The sequence below is a fragment of the Stenella coeruleoalba genome, assembly GCF_951394435.1.
Source record: "Stenella coeruleoalba genome assembly, chromosome: 2".
NCBI lineage: Eukaryota > Metazoa > Chordata > Mammalia > Artiodactyla > Delphinidae > Stenella > Stenella coeruleoalba.
Genome location: NC_137147.1, coordinates 47852706 through 47865674, shown reverse-complemented (window position 1 = coordinate 47865674; position 12969 = coordinate 47852706). Strand labels below are relative to the sequence as shown.

At 48.5% G+C, this 12969-nt stretch overlaps 1 protein-coding gene across 2 annotated transcripts in view; it reads right to left on the bottom strand.

The window, feature by feature from the left end:
- NID2 (nidogen 2) overlaps positions 1-12969 on the bottom strand; it is a 79568-nt gene that overhangs the window by 45078 nt on the left and 21521 nt on the right. For both annotated transcript variants that reach the window (XM_079914459.1, XM_079914460.1), the window contains exons 5-8: positions 5567-5716; positions 4889-5134; positions 3465-3665; positions 1681-1911 (exon numbers count right to left, since the gene is read on the bottom strand). In XM_079914459.1, coding sequence (XP_079770585.1) covers positions 1681-1911; positions 3465-3665; positions 4889-5134; positions 5567-5716 — 828 coding nt within the window. The remainder of the gene's footprint in view (positions 1-1680; positions 1912-3464; positions 3666-4888; positions 5135-5566; positions 5717-12969) is intronic.

Below are 12969 nucleotides of genomic sequence, written 5' to 3'. Positions count from 1 at the left end.
CAACTCTGTTCCTTTTCAAGATTGTTTTGGCTATTCTGGGTTCTTTAAATTTTTATATGAATTTTAGGATCACCTTTTCAGTTTCTGCAAAAAAGCCAGCTGATAGGATTGTGTTGAATCTATAGATCAATTTAGAAAGCACTGTCATCTTAACAATATTATGTCTTCTGCTTGTGGTTTCCAAGGGGGATGGTGGGGAGGGGAAGGGATGGATTGGGAGTTTGGGGTTAGTAGATGCAAACTATTACATTTAGAATGGATAAACAAGGTCCTACTGTATAGCACAGGGAACTATATTGAATCTCCTGGGATAAACCATAATGGAAAAGAAGAAGAATATATATATGTGTATAACTGAGTCACTTTGCTGTACAGCAGAAATTAACACAGTATTGTAAATCAACTATACTTCAATTAAAAAATAATTTAAGAAACACAATATGTCTTCTGATCCATGAACTTAAAGTTTTTCCAGTTATTTAAACCATCTTTGTTTTCAAAAACATTTATAGATGTCAATGTAAAAGTATTGCACTTCTTCCTAAAAATTTATTCCTAAATGTTTTATTCTTTTGGAAATGGAATCGTTTTCTTAATTTCCTTTTCAGTTTACTCATTGCTACTTTATAGAAATACAATTAATTTTTGTACACCGATCTTATATCCTGCAACCTTACTGAACTACTATTAGTTCAAATAGTTTTTTTTTTTTGTGGTACGTGGGCCTCTCACCGCTGTGGCCTCTCCCGCTGTGGAGCACAGGCTCCGGACACGCAGGCTCAGCGGCCATGGCTCACGGGCCCAGCCGCTCCGCGGCATGTGGGATCTTCCCGGACCAGGGCACGAACCCGTGTCCCCTGCATCGACAGGCGGACTCTCAACCACTGTGCCACCAGGGAAGCCCCCAAATAGTTTTTTTTTTAATTAATGAATTCCTTAGTTTTTCTACAAATAAGATCATGTCAAAGGAGAATAGAGGTAATTTTACTTCTTCCTTTCCAATCTAGATGGCTTTTTTTTTTTCTTCATTTTCTTGCCTAACTGCCCTGGCTAGAACTTCCAGTACAGTGATAAAGTGTCAAGGGCAGGCATCTTCTTTCTGATCTTAGAGGGAAAGCAACCAGTCTTTCCTCATTAAGTATGATGCTAATTTGGTTTTTTTCATACATGCAAGTTCTATTTCACTTTGTTCTTCTAGGCACTGGCTCTTTGTCCCACCTTGATTTGGTGAAATCCTTCTCATCTTTTAAGTTTTAGCTAAAATTTCACTTCATTGGGGACATCATTCCTGAACCTTGCAACTAGGCTCACAGCACCCTGCACTTAGCACAATCATAACAAATATCTGTCAGCATCAATCTCCCTCCTAACTTGGCCACACCTTGTTCACAGGTGTATCCCCAACACAGACAGCACACACAATTGGGTGTTGCAGCAAACCAGCCTCATGTACATGCTCTATTCCTGATCTTGGCAGGAACACTATTCTAAAAGTTCCATTTCTACCTCTCAAGGACAGGACCCTGCTTTATTCATCCTTACATCCAGCACCTAACAGAGCCTGGCACTCAGTTACCCTTAGTAACCTATGTGAATCATTCTGAGGCCACTCAAAAGGCATGAAAGAAAGAAGGTTGGATGTAATTTTTGCCCAGCAATAACAAAAAAGGGAAACCATACCTTCAACAGGGCCAATCTGATTGGTCACAGCGAATCTGAGCACTTTTTCTTCATCCGTGTACAAGGCAAAGACCCGGTCCACATTCAGCTGCTGGGTGGTGGGGATGACCCGGTGTCTGGGGCCATGCCTGCATGCCTGGTAAGTGATGTTCTGGTGGAGGCGGTAGGACCGTGTTTGGTTGACGGCACCCAACGTGAGGGAGTAGGCTCTGGAACTTGTGGAGGTCACAGCTGCAATAGACATTATTCAGTCAAACGAGGACATTTACAGATACTAAATACAGAGGCTTTTTATGTGAGGTGAGTTTCTCTGCACAGTTTTTCATGTAGTTGCTGGAGCATGTCCCCTTGGGAAGTTTGAGCTTATATGGGAAACCTGCAAGGCGGTCCCAAGAACCCACGTAGATGTAAAACCAAAGCACTGAGAGGCAGGAGGTATAATCGCTGCTGTCAATATTCACAAAGAATGACTTTACTATATGCCAGCCATGCCCAGCACTCTATAAGCAGTGCCTCATTTATTCCTCACAACAGCCAGTGAGGTGGGCCCTGCCATCTTGTGTGGAGAGTCTCACAGAGGTTAGAGAGTTAATTAAGTAGTCTAAGAAGCAAAGCTGGGGGCTTCCCTGGTGGCGCGGTGGTTGAGAGTCCACCTGCCTGTGCAGGGGACACGGGTTCGTGCCCCAGTCTGGGAAGATCCCACATGCCGCGGAGCGGCTGGGCCTGTGAGCCATGGCCTCTGAGCCTGTGTGTCCGGAGCCTGTGCTCTGCAACGGGAGAGGCCACAACAGTGAGAGGCCCGCGTACCGCAAAAATAAATAAATAAAATAAGAAGCAAAGCTGGTATGCAGAGCTGGAACTGGAACTCAAGTTGGCCTGACTCTACCCCACTCCCCCCAAGTTTTCAACCAATCCATCCATCAGTGCACAGAAGACTTCCAACACCTTGCACTTAAGTCTGGAGGCTTCTGGGGAAAGGGGTGGGGGTCTTTTATCTCCACCTGAGTGCAGAGTTGGGAGGCCAGGCAGTTTTCTAGCCATCAGCTACCCTGTGCCCAGGCCAGATCTCTGCTGCCCATTCACTTCCCTGTGCCTCTTGCCTGGCTTCCAGCTCTCACACCGCACGAGAAGCAAAGGCACAACTCAAAACAAACCCCTGTGCTGCAGGACAGCAACTGAGATTGGGGCAGCATCTCAAAATCAGGGGGTGTCTTACAGAACACATCACACCTTACACATATCAACCATGTAAGAGAGACAGAAAAGGGGTGATTATTCTCATTCTAAAGATGAGAAAATAAGCTCTCAGACAGTAAGTGATCTTACTCCCCACATACTTTAAATTCATCCGTAAGAATTCCTGTCTTCTGACTCCAAATCTAGTGGTAGTTTTGCAACACTGTATGGCATCTCTGATTTCAAAGCAGGCTGAACCAAGGTTACAGAACAAGTATAAGTTCCAATAATCAATATTTTTCCACAGCCCAGAGAGCAGGACGGTTAAAAACTGTACAAAATTATACCATCCCTCCCCAGCCCATAGACTAGGTTGTTATTATATTATCATCTGCAAATATTGGGTAGGGATGTTGATATTCTTGTGTACAACAGCCATCACTTTTCTCACACTAATAAAATAACAAGAATCATAAAAACAACACTGAGCTCATTTCATGTGTCACACTGTTCTATAAGGACATTCCACGTAGTCACTCACATAATCCTCACAACTATCTCGTGAGATGCGCACCATCCCCATTTTACGGAGAACTGGTTGCACGTACCTGAGTCCGAGTAGTGGTAGAGCTCCTTGTAGGGAGCAATGTGGGCTGTGAAGTTTGCTGGGATGTAAGGCACCTGGCCTTGAATGTTGGTTTGAATGCTCAGATAGTTCTCTGGGTCCAGCCCCTCAGCAGTTTGAGTGATTCGAACCCTTTCCTCTCCTGGGTAGAAAGTAACTTCCATGTCATGGACAAAGGTAGCACCTGGAGAGGAAAAAAATCCAGCACAGGGATGAAAGGGGGCCTTGCATCTTCCAGCAATAGTCACCAGTTCATACTTCCACTTCCCAGTTTCTCCTACTGTTGGGGATGGTGCCTAAGGAGATCTGATAACCAAGGTTAAGTACTATCAGCTGTTGATCTCACCAGTTCCCCGAAACTTTCTGTTAAAGAGCATGGTTCCACTCTATCCCATCTCACACTGCTTCTCTTTGTAGGAACTTGTTTTCTGTGAAAAATAAACCCCTAGGAACATCCTTGACCTTTCTCTTTCTATGGCTGTCAGACTTAACAAAAACAATCAAAAATCCCCAGGACACCTATTTACATTTGAATATCAGATGAATAAAAAACATTTTTAGTATAAGTATGTCCCATACAATATTTGCGGCATACTTATACTAAATTATTCAATTATTGTTTATCTGAAATTCAAATGTGACTAGGTATACTGTATTTTATTTATCTACTTTTGACTCAAGGTTTTATCAAAACTTGATTAAAAGCAAGATCTTACAAATGCCTATTGAGCTCTACGGCTGGAGGGCCAAGAACTTTTCTCTCACACTTTATGTGCAATAAAGGGGTAGTGAGGTGAGAAGCCAAGAAGTATTTTCTACACCCTTGCTATCAAAAGGTGGTCCTTAGACCAGCATTATCATCTCCTGGAAGCTTGCTAGGAAAACAGGATCACAGATCGCCCCCAGGCCCGCCACCCCCGGCCTACTGAATCAGAACCTGCACTTTCCCGAGGCCCCAGGTGACGTGCAGGTGGGTTAAAGTCTGAGAAGCACCGTCTACACTAGTATAGATCAGAGTCATCAGGGGACAAAGAGGAAAGGCACCCCTCCCCCATGAAGTAAAATCATCTCCAGATGCCCTGGAACTACCACCTGCATCCCTCTTTGGCAGATCTGTGAGTGACAACCGAATTACATGGAGTCTGACAAAGCAGCGTCAAGGGTTCTTGAAGGTAGGAGGGCACGAATGCTCCACATGGGATCATCTTATTTCTCAGAACCACCTGGAGAACCTTTAGAAGAAATCACTGTCTTTTAAAAACAGTCCTGCAAGGCCAAACCATCCCCAACTACCTCGGGGCAGAAAAACTACACCTGTGTGGCTCTGAAACATTGCACAACTGACTACTGAATGAAAACCCAAGGCTCCACGCTGCCAAAGCCATGGTGACCTGCGGCCCTCCTCACCTGTGAGGCTGAAGCCGTTCTCCCAGCCTGGTTTTTCTAAAGCAAAGAGCCAGCCAAACAGGCCTCCGATCGGCGTGAGTGGGAGAAGGGCCTGGGCGGCGGGCTGCGGGATGTGGCCGATGGCCAGGTAGGCTCTGCCGTCGTCGCCCACCACATAAGCGTGCAGGTCCGCGTCGGTGAAGTGCACGGGCGTGTGGCCCACGCGGAGGTGCCCACTCACCTTCCCATTGACTCGATGAGGTGTCCCTGAGAGACAGCAAACCCCGTCAGCCTTGACCGTTGTCCACATGCACAGATAAAAACTATCCCACTGACAACTCCCCACACTCCACCTTCAGCCTTTTTCGCAACTCCCTAACCCAGCCGCTACCCACCTAGGTACAAAACAGACCTGCCTTTGATCTCGCTTCTCCCAACCTCCCTCTCTCCTGTCCACTTGCACCCTAAGGAGCTAGCCAAAAGGGAGGAAACATTGCTGTTTAATCCTCAAGTTGGGAAATCAGCTGAAACATGTTCATTCCTCAGACTTTTATGGAGCACCTGCAAGTTGCTTAGGCTTTGATTCAAGCAGTAGAGACACAAGGTCCATAAACAGAGCTCACAGTGGCAGCTGGAAACAGCAAGCGACAGAAACAGACCCAGAGCAGCTCCCGCCCCAATCAAGCCAGCACCCCTCACCTTTGGGCAGACAGTGCTTCCCATTCCCATAAAACCTGGACTGGCAGTGGCAGCAGAAGCCCGTGGCATAGTCGGTGCAGAAGGCGTGCCGGGAACAGCGCTCGTGGTTGTGTTCGCAGGTCTCCTTGTTGGCAGTGTTGTACATGAAGACTGGAAAGTAAAACAAACTTGCATGTAAAGGACAAAGTGATTCCAGCATCATGGTTGCCAAGGTTCATCACGGACACAGCATCTGCTGTGTAATAAACAAATGGGGTTTTAATAATTAAGAGACGGAAATAACATTCAACTCAGGGGAATTAACTTGCTTTGTCTGCTGGCAAGAAGTACTGCTGACTGCTCCCATCTGGTCTCTCTGCAGAGCTGGTGAGCGAGGATGAGACTGCGCCCCTCGGTGCAGTGACAGGAAAGCCAACCAGGAAGTACGTGTTAGGTTGAACTGCCATTTTCTGGGTCAAAAATGGCCAAAGGTCAGCAATTTTATACGGTTCAAACTAATATTAATGAGCTCCCGAGAGGAAGACCGAAGAGAGAAACTAACGAACACGGTCTTACGTCTAACCATTCTTTTACTTTTGGTAACCTTGAACTTGAAGAGAATAACCTATAGCTTGTCTTACTTCCCAGAAAAAAATTTTTTTTTCTGAAAGAGAAGAAGGGCATTGAAGAAAGAACACACACACACACACACAAACCCTAAAGAAAGTGTATAGGAGGCAGGTGGAGATGGAGGGGAAGGAAACAGGGAGCCCAGCTGTGAAAGGCTCTGTGCCTTTGCAGGGTTTCTCATGGTGGGTGTGGCCCAAGCCGGATGTCAGGGCAGCAGCGGAGAGCCTGGCCATAGTCACCATTCTCTAGGAAGCCACGTGGACCTGGGTAAGCTCAGTGCTCCAGTAGCTGTTCCTTCCAGCTCTCGCTTATTCTGCCCATTAAAAAAAAAAAGAGAGTCATTTGTGCTACCAAGAAACAAAGGAACTGGAGCAGATGCTATTGTCCCTAAAGGGAAATGGCCAAGGAATTGGGGTGTGGCTGGGGGTTGCTGACAGATAAGAGAAAGCTTTGTCCGGGACATGGGGGATGATCCCAATCCCAGGCACGGCCACCAGGAGGCAAAGTGGCTGTGCACACCTCTGCCTCTGCATCCCCCGGAGCAGGAGGTGGGTGGAGACTCCAGGAGCCGCCTGAGCAAAGATGGCACAAAACTCTAGTGCTGGACTCCAGTGCTGTTGTGGGGTGCCGGCTCCCAAGGAAGACAGATACCCTGCTCCTGGGAAAAACCGGGTGGCAGTTGTGTTCCACATCTAGGTCTGAAAAGGAGGAAATGGGAAGGGGAAGAAGAAATGGAAAGATCAGTACTTACCCAGTATTCCGGGGAGAACAGAAAACAAACCAACGGTGGGGCAGGGTGGGAACGTAGCACCATAGAAGTAACAATGGAGCCAGCGTAGACTTGTATCAGCAAGTGAGAATATAACAAGGTGAACATTGAAAGAGTGCCTAATATGTGCCAGGTACTATGCTATGAACTTTATTAACTCTTTTAATTTGCACAAGAGGGAATTTTTAATCCCTGTTTTGCAGGTAAACAAGCGAGGCAAAGATTAAGGTGACTCTCCTGAAGTCACACAGGCAGTAGGTGGTGGAGTTGGGATCTGAACCTAGGAAGTCTGGCTCCAGATTCTTGACAGCTGTACTCAACCACCCTCTGGCAGAGCTCAAGGACATCGATCACGAGAGCCAGGCAAAGGATCTGCTCAGGTGACTGGGGTTAATCAACACAGGCTTCGGACAGTCAGGTTTGAGTCCTACTTTATAAATAAGGCTACATGGGAGAAGATAGCAGAGATTGTCCAGATGGCTGTCACAGCTGACAGAAAAGCACAGGTAGGAGAACTGAGTAGCAGCAGCAGTGTTAACTTCTGGACAGTATTTAACTGCTGCTTACAGATTCTTGAGAAAGAAGTGAGCTGAGGGTTGGCAGGACGGACGATCTTGACTCAAGTGGAATATCTGACTGGGAGCAGAGTGAGTTAAGTCGGTGACTCAAGATTTGGTACCAGGCCTACACAGCTGAGAAATTCCAGTTCGATAAAAATAGAAAATTAGGCATCACCATGAACACTTTTTTCCCCTCCCGCCTTTTTTTTTTTTTTTCCTGGTACGCAGCCCTCTCACTGTTGTGGCCTCCCCCGTTGCGGAGCACAGGCTCCGGACGCACAGGCTTAGCAGCCATGGCTCACGGGCCCAGCCGCTCTGCGGCATGTGGGATCTTCCCGGACCGGGGCACGAACCCGCATCCCCGGCATCGGCAGGCGGACTCTCAACAACTGCGCCACCAGGGAAGCCCCCATGAACACTTTTTAAAACAGGAAAGTGACACAAAACTCAAGGCAGAAAAACAGAATGGATAATAAAGAAGATTATAAGAGGTTGCTGTGAGAAAATGATGTATCATTATCTATACCATTGGTTTAATAAGGGGGGGAAATTCCAGTCTGAGTAAAAAATAAATGAATGTAACTTGTCAAAATCTTGGGGTTTTCCAGCTCTGAAAAGTCACAAGTATTAAGAAGCAGCCCCTGGAGGGACTGGCACAGTTGTGAGTGTGTTCATGGCATCGGCTGCCATCAGGACTCTCCCTCCAGAACACAAGGGAAGCAGGGGCAGCAGAGGGTCCCAAGTTCTGACGTCCAACAGCAGCCTGACTCAGGTGGCTCTGCAGAAACCACAGAAATGCACCGTGTGTTTCCTCCTCTCCAAAATCAGGATGACACCCCTTCTCACACCTCATTGCCAGAAATCACATTATTTCTTGGTACTCCTGAGCACCAAGGTAAAAAGACAACCTGATGCAGGACTAAAAGGTAGTCATTTTCAGGAAATTCAGGTAAAAATAAAATCACATTAACACTGTTCTGCCCTCAAATTAAAGAAATGATGGGTTTGTATTACGTTCCGTCTATTTGTTGTTTTGTGAAGATCCCTCTTCTAAGAGAGGATTATGAAACAGGGAGAGATGAACTGGAGGAAGACTACAGATGTGTTGAGTTGGGTTAATTGAACTAAAATACTAGGAGGAGGCATGGCTTTTCTATGGGTAAAAAGAGAGGCTCAGCAGTGCAGCCAGCAACTTACAAATGCAACTGTGATAAAGTTTATAAGTTCATGGACACGCAGACCACACGTTTCTAACAAAAAATAAGTTAGGGCCCCATGAAAGGCTATTATGAGACTGAAACTATACTTACGATGGGTTAAATTAACTATTGGTAAGCTGGCTTGGGGATCTTTTTCAAGTGTGTGTGTGTGTGTGTGTGTGCGCGTGTGTGCGTGTGTGCGTGTGGAGAGCTGCATGCCCAGGATGGGACTTACTGAGCCAAGAACACAAGCTCAGCCTTCCAGCCCACGCCAGTCACACCGGGGAAAGATGGGTGCGCTCCTAGACAGAGGAACACCGGGACCCCTTTTCCGTGCCTGCCCTCACATGCAGACGTGCACGTGTAACACTGACAATGTCAGCTTAGATGAAAGGTAAATGCCTGTTACAATTTTCTTTCATTCTTTCAGTAATTCAAACAAATACTTATCGAGCACTCCCTATGGGCCCGGCACTGGACTAGGAATTAGGGATACAGCTGAGAACAAAAGAGACAAAAACTCCTGTCTTGGAGCTTACATTCCCCCCTCTAGGCAGCAGTCAACAGACAGGTCAATTATTCAGTACGGCGGATGGTGTCAAGAACTGTGCAGAAGCTTAAAGTAAAAGAACAAGAGGGCTGGAGACAGAAGTGACTTTGCTTCTTTTAAATGACACAGCCACGGAGCGCCTGGGGAGAGGATGAGCTTTGGGCAGAGGCCTGGAAGAGGAGAGGATGAGTGAGGGTAAGAGCTCCCGTCAGGCTGGCGGGGCACGTGGGAGGGACGGGGCAGGGAGACGGGAGAAGGCAGGAGAGGTAATCCTGGCCAGTTCTCACCGGTCGGGCCTCACAGGTCAAGGGAAGGATTTGGGCTTTAGTCTGAGTGCGGGGGGGGGGGGGGGGACGCTGCTGGGGAGCAGAAGAGTGCCACGGTCTGACTTACAGGAACCTCAGGAATGAGCCGGTGCCTTGATAGTAGGAGGTCCTGGTGGAGAGGATGAGAAGAGACCAAATCTGGAGTTGTTTGAAGGTGGAGCTGCCGGGGTTTGCTGATGAATTGGATGGAGGGAGAGAAGGAGTCGGGGGAGGGTAGAGAGAGGGAAGGAGAGCAGGGTGGGGAGGACAAGCGGAGAAAGAGAGGGGTCCACGGGGATGTTCATTTCCTGGCGTGGGAACTGGAAGGCTGGGGGTGCCATTTACGGGAGCAGGTCTGTGGCAGCTCAGCTCCCGCGATGCCTTTGAGGCATCTGGGAAGCTTCACCCCGCCCCTGACACGGTCTTATACCCTCAGCACGGCACTACTCAACCATTCAGAGGGACAGCTGCGTTCCTCCCTAGGGATTCTGGGAACCACTGCATCAGAATCACCTGGGATGCCAGTTAAAAATGCAAATTCCCAGGGCACACCTTAGACCTACCAATTCAGACTCTCGATAGGCGGATCCCACGAGTCTGTACCTTAGCCACTCCTGGGGTGACTCTTACGTCCAGTGAGGAAAATGTTCAGGATATTTGCAAACTTTCCATTTCTGAGCCAGAGAATGCTGATTAATGTAGTGAATGAATTTCATCTGACCAATTAGCTCCTGGGGGTGGCTGGGATTTCAGGGAATGCTCTAGCATTCATTCCTGGCCTGGCTGAGAAGTGGAACGCTGTGCTTATGGCCCACTTAGGCCAAACCCCCAAGCGGGGCACGTGAAGATCCTTAGTGGACGGAACCGGGAGCCCAGGAGCCATCTCCCTTCCCTGAGGAAGGGGGAGAACAGGACCTAGAAATGTGACCCCACGTGTGGCTCTCTAACCAGGGAAGAAAAGCCAGGCGTCTGGCCAACGTGACTTCTCAAATTTCTATGGGAACTGCAGGTGGATTCAAAGATGCTGAATTCCGTGAAGGTGGGGGAATCAGTGTCTAAATCCCAGCTGGATGAGATGTGCAGTGAGCAGATGCAAAAACAAAGTGGCACTTTTTCTTTTTCTGTGGTCGTGTCTATGCCTCTGTACCTCACAGCTTTGAATGTGTTTTCACACACTTCTTCCTATTGTGGTGAGGAGGTGGTATCCCCTCTTTACAGATGACACCAATGAGGCCCACAGAGATTATAGGATCTTCTGGCTCTAAATCCCACGCCCCTTCCATTATACCAGCAGTACTCAACTGTGATGGGCTTCAGAATCACCAGGGGACCTGGTTTAAAAAGGCAGATTCCGGGGACTTCCCTGGTGGCCCAGTGGGTAAGACTCCGCCCTCCCAATGCAGGGAGCTTGGGCTCCATCCGCACTCAGGGAACTCGATCCCACATGCGTGCGGCAGCTGAAAAAAGATCCCGCCTACCACAACTGAAGATCCCGTGTGCCCCAACTAAGACCCGGCGCAGCCTAAATAAATAAATATTTTAAAGATAAATAAAAAGGCAGATTCTGGGTCAGAAGGTGGAGGAAGGGTGTGGAATCAGCATTTTAAACCAGGGCCACGGGAGAAATAGCCACAAGTGGATTAGAGCCAAACTTTGAGAAATATAGTTTGCATTCCACAGATTCCTCTCTCCTGAATTTTACCCACTGGGGCAGGCTGTCTTCCAGACCCTCCGGGGACCCACGCTCTGCCTCGCAGCTCCTGTCGCAGAGAGTCAAAAACGATAGGGACAAGTCGGCTGGCAGCTCGGGCCCAGCAGGAGGGCAGAGGCCGGCCAGGTTTGAATGAGCTCAGCTTGCAGCAGCTTTGTTAACTGAGGTTAGACCGTTGCTAAAGGAAACTTCACGTGAGGATTTTAAAAATCTCATTTCTTTTTCCCAGTTAATGCTTTTCACTCTTCTCCTATCCTTAAACAGAAAGAAAAATGGGGTAGGGTTATGGGGCTATGTAAGGGAAAAGAAGCAAAGGTGCTGCCAGGGTACTTGAGACTTGTCCTAATTGGGAGTTTTCCACACAAATGGAAAACTCCTCTGCACTTGTTCTGACCCATCCTTCAGTCTTCATTTCTCCAGAAACACTTAAGCGCTCGTCTTCCACCCTGGCCTGGCCACGTGGAAGGCCAGCAGGCTCCACGGAGCAGACCGGGTTCATCATGCAAACGGGGACGGAGGGCTTCCTGCGCGGGGCTGCCCCTGGCAGCTGAGCTGTCTTTTACTTTTAACAGCTCTTCCTGCCACCTCAAGAAAAAGGACCTACATTTTCACTGCAGGACAGATTTTTCTTAGGTTTCCCACCTCACAGAATGATAGACGAATAAGAAAAACCACATCCAACTGTATAATGAAAAACAGTGGTATGCTTTTCCCTCCAGTTTTCGTCTGTTTTGGGGGTATGTGTGTGGTACATAGTGGAGCTCGCTGGGCAAACAGTTATTAGGACCCTGTTTTTCTGTGGGGGGAGGGTTACATCCACCATCGTGAGACTAGCAGGCTCTCCCATGCAGGTGTCTTCACAGGTATGGGGGTCCTCTTGTTCACAGTCCCTCAGCAACCTGGGGGTGCACCTGGGAGAGGGGCTTTTGTGCCTGGAAGGCTGGGCTGGGCAGCAGAGCCTGCTCGAATTCATCCCGGGGTAGAAGCTGCTTGAGCACCACATTCCTGAGGCCTCCCCCAAGGCCAGAAGTAGAGCTGGACCAGAAGCTACAGGGAAATCCCTGTTCACACCCTGGGCCTGCCCTGCGTGAATGCCGTCTAAGTAGAATCAACAGGATCCCACGGTGGAGGGAGAACACGTGAGGCCTCTGAAAGCCAGGTGTCCCTCCCCCTTTCTAATTCATCATGCAGACTGAGGTCAGATTAAGCTTCCCATTGCACCCCCTGGGCAGGTTTAAAAATCTCTACGACCCCTGTGAATCAAGCTTGTCCTGCTGCCCACAACACCGGCAGTCTCTGGCCCTAGGCATCTGGAGCCTCAGTGGCAGCTGCCTCTCACATCCCCCGCCCCCAACTCCCTCCCTCCCTCCCTCCCTCTCCATTTCCACCTCACCACCTCCACTCCTGTCACTCCTCTGTCCAGAATATGCCCCCGTTTCTCCCTCTCTAAACTGAGACTCCGACCCCGCGGCCTGGCTCGAGCCCCCCTCCTCCATGAAGACTTCCCTGATGGCACCGCAGGTGAATCTGCCCTGCGCTGTGCTACCTGGCAGCTTGCTCTAATCTTCCATGGCTTCGCCGCAGTACTGGTCTGCCTCTTACGCAGACAAATCACTCCGTATTTTCAGTCTTCAATTTCCTTCTCTGTACTGTGAGAAGGATAATAGTACCTACCCCACAGGGCAATTCTGAGGATCAAC